This window comes from Arvicola amphibius, chromosome 6, assembly GCF_903992535.2.
Source record: "Arvicola amphibius chromosome 6, mArvAmp1.2, whole genome shotgun sequence".
In the NCBI taxonomy this organism is placed as follows: Eukaryota; Metazoa; Chordata; class Mammalia; order Rodentia; family Cricetidae; genus Arvicola; species Arvicola amphibius.
The window spans coordinates 13,405,917-13,416,456 of NC_052052.2; the positions used below are offsets into that span (position 1 = coordinate 13,405,917).

Below are 10,540 nucleotides of genomic sequence, written 5' to 3' on the forward strand. Positions count from 1 at the left end.
TCCTGATCGATAAGCCTGAAAATCTTTCTAAACCAAGCCTTACTACATCCTGTCTTTCTATATGTACCCAGTCCTCCGAAACCTCTATGGCTAATTCTGGTTAGTTATTCCCTAACTCCACACCCTGATTCAAGGTGAAACTTTGTTAAGAGTGTCACAATGCAATCAAGTGTCCCACAACACTTGGGGATCTGATTGAACCCACACTAAGGACCTATCTCGTGCTGTGTTAAACTGAGTCTGGGGAAACCTGGGTTGACAAGAAGACCTTTCATCTTTTTGTTGCCTGTACACTGTATAAAGGATGGCGGTGGAAAGTCCACAGCCTGCGAGCTGGGTAAGCTGATGCTGTACATGGACGAGGAGACTTCACCTGAGTCAGAGCTGCTGTCCACTGCTGTGGGGCTCCATGGTGGGGAGGAAGGCAATGCCCGGTGCCAGAAGGAACCTGGATGTTTTTCTGACTTGAGCCACCACCAAGCCCCACTGTTACAGAGCAGGCCTCCCGGGGCCTCTGCCCTCTGAGGACCAGGCACACTCCTGCTCACTTCCCCTGGGCCCTAGAAGGAAAGCAAGGAGTAAACCACACGAATTTCAAAAAATAAGGCCATGTCTGCTGCAGTCTGAGCTACAGCCATGGCAGGTTTTATTCAACAGGAGGTGGTGGGGAGAGCTCAGGCAGCTCTCACACTGAAGACAACTGGGTGTGGAGCAAGGCAATAGAAAGAAACAAAACAAAATAAAAACCATCAGAGATCTGGATGAGGAGGGAAAGAGCAGCTGACTCAGCGCACAGCCCAGACTAGCCAGGCTAGAACACAGAATGACAGGCAGTGACCTCTACACCTCCCCAAGTCAGAACCAGCTTAGCGGAAGTAGTTGGGACAGTCATGGGCAATGAGGTCCCAGGCTTGGTCAAAGGCCTCCACAACAGCTGGCTCCAGGGGCCCTTCTTCAACGCAGGCCAAGTTCTGCTCCAATTGTTCCAGACTGGACATGCCCAGAATGACTCCATCCCCATGGGCGCCCTGCAAGGGACATACAAATTCCAGCACACATCTGCCATCCCATTGACCTGCCCCCCTCCTGCCCATCGCTTGCTGAAATTGGGGATCTGTTTTCATTTGAGTATTGCTTCTAGGAGAAATGACTACTGCCTCCAAACAGCCAAGGTCTGTCAGGCTCCTCTGCCCTGCAGGACAGTTTGGGAAAAACTTAGCTTGAGGCCTGACGTTTACCAAGAACTAAAGGGCACCATTACCCCAGAATGCCCACACTGAAACAGGTTAAGGAGAAGAAGTGGGGACAGCAGGCGGAAAGAGATGCTCCCAGGTACACGGAATTGATTTCTCTCTCCAGGGAGTGCTGGAAGGGACGTTAATAAACAATTTCGTTTTTAATGTACTTTTCAGAGTCAAATCTATGCTGATTTCCTACTCCATGGAGCTGTGAGACATTAGCAAGAAAACCTCTTGCTCATATGGAGAACCAGTTTCTCCATATGGAAATGGAGATCATGGGAGCTGGAGGGATGGATTAACTGTTAGAAGCAGTTTCTGCTCTTGAAGACAACCTGGATTTGGTTTTCACTACCCACATGGTTCTGGCTCACAATCACTTGTAACTACAATCCTAGGGGATGTGCCACCCTCTTCTGGCTTCTGCTGGCACTACAAGCACATGTGGCCACCAGGCAAGGCACTCACACAGACAAAATAACTAGATCTTTAAGTAAAAGAATCCAGATGACTAGGCTTCACACAGTCATTGGCGCACAGTCACCAGCCTGGGAGAAGCTGGGCCAGAGAGAATGGAGTCACAGTGGGATCCCAACCCCCCCAAATCCATGCCTTCACTCCCCGCCCCCCCCCCAAGACTTTACAGCAGAGGCTAAACCGCCAGGACCTGCTGGTCTACCTTGAGCTGTGAGTGGTGGTACATCCACCGCAGGGCGGCCGAGGTCATACTAGGGGTGCTGGTGCCATAGCTGGATTTCAGAGCCTTCTCCACCAGAGCGATGCCCTTGAAGTGTTCCTCCTTCCAGTACCTGAATGGGGGCAGGGGGCACAGTGACATGTGGCCAATTTCTTAGGGGTCACTAGAGGGTGACCTAACACCTGCATCCCTGAGGTGTCTTCTGTCGCCAGGCAGAGCTCTGCCTCCTTCAGTGTCTGAACACAGAGGTCTCCAGGCCCCTTGTCAGGTCAGCAAGAGACACAGAGGACAAGAATCTGGTGCTTTGCATGCTCGTCAAAGGTTAATAATACAGCAGCCTAAGTGAGGACTCTCAGCTGCCACAACACCACAGTTGGGAGCCCTGGGTCACCCAGGCTAAAGTCCTGGGCAGCAGTCTGGCTTCTGTGGTCACCTCCCTTCCCTGCACTCACTGGTCTACTTCCTGAGGGAAGGAACACTCTCCCTGCAGCGTGTCTTAGCAACATGATCAGAAGAGAAGCTGATCGCAATGTATGCTGAAGGGCAGCAGGCCTTGATTCTCCATAGGAGAACCCTGGGATCTGACAGTGTGTGAAAATAGCTGCAGAACCGCTGGTCAAGGCAGTGGTTTGTACTCCAGATGGAAGGATCACAGACAGCTAGTGGGGGAGGCTGGAGTTAGGGGTTCTTTGTGGTTGCCATTTAGTCCTGCGGTGCTGAGCATCAAAGGAAAGGCATCCTTACACCCAACCATTGCTCTGACAGTGAGCAGCACACTCCCAACAGGTCAGGCTTGAATCAAGCTAACAGTCAGGCTAACACCTTCTGCTCACTGCTTTTAACTTTGGATTTTTCCAGTCTAACCAATATCAGAGCCTCCTGCAGGAAGCTTGCTTGCTGGGCCTTTCCAGAGACTACAAATAGCAAATGCATCTGCCTATGCTTAGCAATGAGCCTTGGAGACATGGCAGCTAAGATGCCAGAGGGGAAGAGAGTGTAAGAGTTCCACACCGTGGCTGGCCATGGGGACACATACACCTGATCCCACATCTCAGGAGGTTCAGGCAGGAGTATCACAAATTGTGCACTATACTGGGTCAAACTCAACCTCAAAAAAAGTCTCTTGAAAGAAAGATAGAATCTTTGATAATTTTTCTTTTTTTTTCTTTCTATTTTGTATGGCTGTGAATCAAAACCAGAGCTTTGAGCACTCAATCCCCAGGCAATAGGCAGGTCTTGCACTTGTAATCTTTCTGCCTCAGTTTCCCCAGTCAGATACATTTTTAGATATTTAAAACTTGGATCACAGCATTGTAAAAGACACTAAGAATCCTAGCTCAATGCCCAAGTGGTAGTGGCACCTATAATCCCAGCATGCAGGGGGCAGAGGCAGGAAGATGTCTAAGAAAAAGGCCAATATGGTCTAAAGAGTGAGTTCCAGGACAACCAGTGCTACACACACACACATACACACAAACAAACAAACCCTGTGCAGGGGGGGGCGGAAACAAATGTCCTAAGTCTTTATGTGAAGGCACAAAGATCAGGTGTTCAAGGTCAACCTCAAATATAAAGCAAGTTTGAGATCAACCTGGATTCACAAGATGTTGACTTAAATGAAAGAAAGAGAGAGAAAGAGGGGAGAGGGAGGAAAGAAAAAAGGAAGAAAGGAAGGAAGGAAGGAAGAAAGGAAGAAAAAAGAAAGAAAGAAAAGAAGAAGGAGGAAGAGGAGGAGGAAGAGGAGGAGGAGGAAGGAAGGAAAAAGAAAGAAAGAAAGAAAGAAAGAAAGAAAGAAAGAAAGAAAGAAGAAAAGAAAGAAAGAAAGGAACATTGTTCACCTATGACCACTTGAGACAATGATGACAATTTTATGAACAAGATGTCACAGGACTAAGATTCATTGTATCAGCACCAAGCTCCAGGCTCCCCCAAGTCCATCTGGAGTGTCCTCTCACTGTTGGCAGTGGAAGAGCTTTTCCCAAGAATCACACACAGGGTAACAATGTACATCAGGCGATCCCTACGACAATGCAAGAACATCCCTCCAATGCCCAGGGCAGCTAACATCCAGAGTCTTAGGGCTGAAACCACAGTAGGGCGGGTCCCCATGGAAAGCAGCCTCGAGGATCCTCCCTCCAACCAAGGAAACCTATAGCACTTCTTTCCAAGACACAGCCCCTCATCATAGCTCACCGGTTAAAGGTAACATGAGCAAACTTATTCCCAAAGAAGCGGCTCTCAGGCTGCTTTCCATCCTTGTCCTGGTATTTATATCTGCCTGTCAACAGGCCACCTGCAGGAAGACAGCAGTCAGAACCTGGTCCAGACTCCTCCCAGAGATAGCCAGGTCATTGCCTACTAGGAAATGAAGAACAGGAGGGAGCCTGGAATAAGGAGATCCAGGAACCCCTTCTCGAAGCTCCAGACTTCCCAGGTCTGAGATGAGCATCCACCAGGCTATCAATAAGGGGAACATAGGCCAGGCATGCCCACCCACCCACACATCCACATGGTCTGTCCCCATGAGAGCCCATACCAGCCAAAGGGTTGAAGGCATAGAATCTCAATCCAAAGTGTCTGAGACAGGGGAAGAGCTCCTTCTCCACCTGCCGGGTGGTGGCATTGTACATGCCCTGCAGGGAGACATTTGGAGAGGGAGGACATGTCAAGAGACACCAAATGTATCTTCCTAAATCCCTCACTTTAGTCCTGAACAATCCCAGACCTTGACAATCAGGGCATTCACACAGTGCTGTTGGCAGGTCTCATGGTCATGCCAAAGATCGAGAATCAATGGAGCCTTAGACCCCAAAGTCTGGATGGTCCTAAAACACCAGATTCCTCTCACCTGGTACACAGTTGGCATAATCCAGCCATTTTTCTTGCAGAGGGTACAGATCTCAGCCACTTCCCAGGAGACATAGTTGGACAGGCCAAGCTCCACAAACTTGCCCTGCAGGGGAGAGACTCCATCAGAGCCCAGCTCAGTCCAGGAGACCAGGAAGGGGGGACTGACTGGGTGGGGAGCCTGGAGTGAGGTCTGTGACCACCCTGCTCTATGTGGCCAGCACCCACTCCCCCAGTAGGGTTAAATTGGAAAGGTCAGAGAGCATCTCCCCAAGCTCAGGACCACACTCACCTCCTGATGCAGCTGGTGACAGACCTGCAGCGTCTCCTCTATAGGGGTGTTGTGGTCTGGCATGTGTAGGTAGAAGAGGTCCACCCGGGGACACTGCAGCCGCTTCAATGACGTCTCCAGCTGGAACCGGACATCATCAGGCTTCAATGTCTTCCCAAACATTGGACAAGCCTTGGTTGCAATTTTCACTTTCCAGGGGGGAAAAAATGCAAGTTCAAGTCACTTTATCAAATATAGTATCTACCATAACAGTTGAGGAACAGAACTGGACTGGATATGGTTGTGCCTGCCTCTAATCCTAAATCTGCAGAGCTGGAGGAAGGAAGCAGGAACTCAAGTGTTATGGCATGCTTCTGTACACTATAAACATGTATTGTTCCTATTGGTTAATAATAAAAAAAACCTGTTTGACCAGTGACCAGGCAAGAAAAGGTTAGGTGGAACATTCAAACTGGGGAGTCAGATGAGGAGGGGAAGACTAGAAAGAGAGACAAGAAACTGCCCAAGAAAAACCATGCCAGCAGACTGGTAAAAGCCACTGTTACATGGCAATACATAGATTATTAGAAGTGGGTTGATTTAGATGTAAGGGCTAATGTAAGAGCTAGTTAGTAATAAACATGAACTATAGGCCAAACAATTTGGTATTAATAGAAGTTTCTGTGTGATTATTTGGGATCCTGCAATCAGGAAAGGAAAGTTTCACCTCTACTTGAACTCAAGGTCATCCTTGCCCATACAGTACAAATCAAGGTCTATATGAAACACTGTATCTAAAAGATGAGGGGAAAGGAGGAAGAGAGGGTGAATGGATGGGGAGAGAGAGAAAATTAAGAAATATACAGACAGACAAAGGCAGATATAATTGAGTTCAAATTGCAGCTCTGCCATTAGTAGCTGTGGCCTTGACTAAACTGAGTGCTCCTCTATGCTGCCAACTGTAAATGACAATGGGAGTGATAATGGCTTACGGAGAAGCCCTGAGGGTTCACAGGCATAACTGACAATGAACATGAAGAGTGGTTGGTATCCTCCCTGTGACAATTACCTACCGGGCACGTAGATGAACCAAAGCAGGCACTGGGGCTGGTGGATGCTGAGGACCTGTGTTCATGGCCTTGCAGAGTACAGGGAGAAGTTGAGGTTCCACAGGGGTCAGAGCAGGGAGGCAGAGGCTAGCCTGGGGTCACAGGGGTTCCTGAGAATCTCATCTGAGTGTCTAGGGCAAGTGAGAAGGTAGCAAACTAAGAACAATAAGGTATTTGTTCATAGGCAGGAGGGCTTTAGAAACCATGAGAAAGAAGGTCTGGGGTGAGGGACATGGGGATAGAGAAAAGACAACAGACTAGAGGCAAACGGTCCCATAGCACCCCACTTGGAGTCTGGAGATTAGACCTGGGTTTGTGGGTGGGGCAGTCTCTGAATGCTTCTAGTCCAGAGTGCTGTGGTCATTTCCAGATGTTTTGTAAGGTGACCCTGAATGCAGCATGGACACAGGGCATGTGTGATGACAGGGGAGGAAGGGACAGAAGGAACTGGGGACTGAGATGGCAGAGGCTTTCCTGAGGACCTGTGAGAAGGAAAGTCAGGGCCAGCTACGGACTCTGCTTGGGAAAACAGGCCAGTTCTGGACCATCTGAGAGGGTCCCTGCTTCTCTCCCTGCCCCTGCTGTAAGTCTAGTGGGATGGTTGGATGATAGAGGATGTATGGATGATGAATGGACAGATGGGTGGATGATCAATGGGTGGGTGGATGGGTAGGTGAGTTGATAGATGAGTAAGATGATGAAGGATGGATGGATGGATGGATGGATGGATGGATGGACGGATGAATAGACTGACAGATGGATTCATGGATGGATGGACAGATGGACAGACAGGTGGGTGGATGGATGGGCGGGCAGGCAGACGGATGGATGGATACATGCATGGATGAATGGATGGATGGATGGATGAACGTGTAAAAGGCACTTTCCACACTTGAGAAGCCAGTTCAGCAGCCAATGGCAGTCAGTGGAGTCCCTGACACTCCCGAGTCACATACCTGGGACTTTTCCATTCTCCCACATTACTTGACCTTCCTAATGGGACATCAGCCTCAGAGCTGAGCTGTGGCTTTGGCCCAAGCAGCCCTGAATTCAAACAGGGGAAGGAGGGAGGGCTTACCCTGTCTCGAAAAACCAAAAAAAAAAAAAAAAAAAAAAAAAAGCAATTTCAATCAGGAGTCAGATCCAGGTTCTGGTGGTCATAATGGGTAACGTAAGGTATAAATAACACCAGCACTCTGGAAGCTGGGCAGGAGTAGCCCAGCCTGAGCTACACATAGATCCTAGGTTTGCCTGGGCTGTGTAGTCAGATCCTATCACAAGATACAACTCCTCCTTTCACTGGGAGGTAGCTGGGAGATCTAGAAACAGCAGGGCACCAAGTGCGCAGGTCTGCTTCTGTTCTGGATCCCACTGTGCTGTGAACTCCATAGGACAGTGGGGCAGTGGTCAGATTGCAATGGAAGAGGAAGGGTTCCATACAGCATAGCAGCAGCCCAGAGAAGTGCAGCGCTGCCTGTTGAGAGGCTGAGGCAGGGGACTAACTGAGTGTAGACTAGACAAGCTCAAGACAGCTGCATAGCTCCAGGCCCCTGTTCCTTTTGTGTAAAAACATTGGTTTCTTTTCTTAACTTTTTTTTTTTGTTTTTTTCGAGACAGGGTTTCCCTGTAGTTTCTAGAGCCTGTCCTGGAACTAGCTCTTGTAGACCAGGCTGGCCTCGAACTCAGAGATCCGAATGCCTCTGCCTCCGAGTGCTGGGATTAAAGGCGTGCGCCACCAACGCCCGGCTTTTTCTTAACTTTAAAAAAAAAAAATGTATTTATTACATACATAGTGTATGTAAACAATACAAGTATTATGTATGTGCATAATACATACATACTGTATTATGTATGTACATAATACACATTGTATTATCTATGTGCATAATCCATACATAGTATTCTGTCTGCACCAGATCTCATTATAGATTGTTATGAGCCACCATTGGTTGCTGGGAATTGACCTGAGGACTTCTGGAAGAGCAGTCAGTGCTCTTAACCTCTGAGCCATCTCTCCAGCTGGTGACACTGGTTTCTATGACCGCCACCGCAATGAAGCATGAGGCCCTGTTAAACAACAGGCTCACTATCTACAGGATCCAGGGCCATAAGAAAAGGAGGAAGGAGGTTTCTGTCTGGGATGGTGGTGCTGAGCAGCGCCACAGAGACAGGAGTCCTGTAGATAAGGTGTCTCCAGGGCACCTGCTGGCAACAGCGCAGATCCCATGCACAGGCTAGCCACATGGGTCCGGGCTGAACTATAGCTAGGCACACAGTGTGAGGAGGATCCTCAGCTACTTTTTCAGAACAGAGTGTGGAAGGAGACTGTCAAAACGAAATCTAGATATGTCTGAAGAGTTTGAATGCCTGAAGAGGTGCAGTTCTCAGAGATCTTGGGTGGGCAAGGGGAGACTAGTGCTCCAGGAGCCGGACAAAGCTGTGCTGGAGCAGGGGATGACAGATTTGACTCTTTGTTACCTTTGCAGCCACTGCGGCCCAGCCCGAGCCCCAGGCTGCCCAGGATTGTCTCGGACCGGCCTTCCGTATATACAAAGGCTGTGTCGATCTCGGTGTGGCCCCGCTTCAGGAATGCTTGGACCGAAGAGGCGCTGGAGGTCTGATCCATGCGGCCCCCCCATTTCCATGGCACCTAGCACAGTGGCGGGCCGAGCAGACGACATGATGGCTCTGGTAGAGGTGGAGGAAGGCGAAGAATAGCGAGGAAGGAGGATCCAGAGTTAGCAGCTCTAGTGCAAAGGCTCCTGTGGCTTTAATAGCTGCTGTTAGTGGCCAAGCCCATGGGGCGGGGCAAGCAGAGGTGGGGCGGATTTTGTAGTCTGGTATTAGCGACTTCTTCACAGCTCTGTATCTGCCCTGCAAATCTTGAACCTACGCGTGCACCCCGGAAGAAAGTAGACTGGCACCCTTCCCTGTTTGTTCTCTCTGTTCACTCCTGAGCCACCCTAGGTCTCTGTTCCCTTTTAGGAGTTTAGAGAGTGAGTGACCTCATGGCCAAAATCCCAGCACTCTAGAACTGCTGAGAAGCAAGTTTTAGTATTATTTTTCTTTTTTAAAAAAAGATTGAATGTAACAAAAAAATCAATAAATCTAGGTGTGTGACCTGGGCTTGTCCCAGTGCACTTGGGAATGGAGGTAGAGACAGAAAGATTAAGAACTCAAAGTCCACCTTGCCTACCAAAGGCCTTGTCTTACAAACTAAAACAAATAGCCTCATGAATGAATTGAGGTTCAGGGCATAAGTCAGTCACTAACTTGTATTGCCAGTGATAGATCCTGCAAAGGTCGGGGAGCAAAGATAAGGACTGGAAATAATATTTCCAAACAATCTGTAAGCTGTTTACAAAAGGCTGGTCACAATGACTCAGCAGCTTCTTTTTTTTTTTTTAATTCAAGGATATGAAAAGATATATTCACACAAAAACCTATATTCTCTGTTGTTCTTTAAAATTATACATACATACATGAATACACACACACACACACACACACGCACGCACGCGCGCACACACACACACACACACACACACACACACATATATATATATATATATATATATATATATATATATATATATATATATTTGAAAGGCTCTTCTGTATCTCCTGTAGTGCAGGGAGCCGATTTGCTGGCCGCCATTACAAGATGGTGCCGAGCCCCTGCACCACCGAGTAAACAACTCCATATTAGGCAAGACTGTAGACGGAACCTCTCCCATGCACAGTAGTGCGCAGTAATCTTGGCCAATCCCGTGGCCGGGGGCATCGAAAGATGAGTGAGTAGCCAATCCAGGCACGACCCGTGTCCGCTCTCCCTATATACGCGGCTGCTGTTTAGTGCTCTGGGCCCTTCGCTTCCTGCTCTCCCTTCAACCAAGAGGCTCTAATAAAGCGTGATTTGAGAAGAATCCTCGACTCGGTGGTCTTTCTTCCCTGCTGGCCAGGGGGGTTCGCCGCACTGTAGCTTCAACTCATATCCTTGTTGAGGATAACCTTGAACTTCTTGTTCTTTGCCTACACCTACTAAGTGCTGGGATGACAGGTGTTGGCAATCTCACCAGGATTTTGTGACCATCGAGCCCTCTACCAACTGAGCCATATCTCTGCCATCAAGGAGACTTTAGAGTTGTTCACGTGGAAGTGGCAGAATACAGAAACAACCTGAATGTCCCTCTGGGTAGAGCTGGCAAAGGACTAAGCTATGAACCCATGGTAGCAGAGGAGTCTCAGCAGGCGGAAGAAGCCTCGGGGCCACACGCGTGATCCTGTGTGTGACGCTGCTGCACAGAGACAACTCCAGAAGGACAGGAAACAGAAGGATAGAAAGGCGGCTCGGCAGTTACAACACTGGCTGCTCTTC

General features: G+C 48.8%; 1 protein-coding gene across 1 annotated transcript; it reads right to left on the bottom strand.

Moving 5' to 3' along the window:
* Nucleotides 1-592: 592 nt before the first annotated feature.
* Nucleotides 593-8,858, bottom strand: LOC119816486 (aflatoxin B1 aldehyde reductase member 3-like). The gene is given in 8 exon segments (XM_038333197.2): nt 593-1,028; nt 1,918-2,047; nt 4,129-4,228; nt 4,472-4,568; nt 4,784-4,888; nt 5,075-5,262; nt 8,641-8,797; nt 8,799-8,858. Coding segments are annotated over 8 exon segments (984 nt in total). The 5' UTR covers nt 8,844-8,858; the 3' UTR covers nt 593-866.
* Between the last annotated feature and the right edge of the window lie 1,682 nt (nt 8,859-10,540).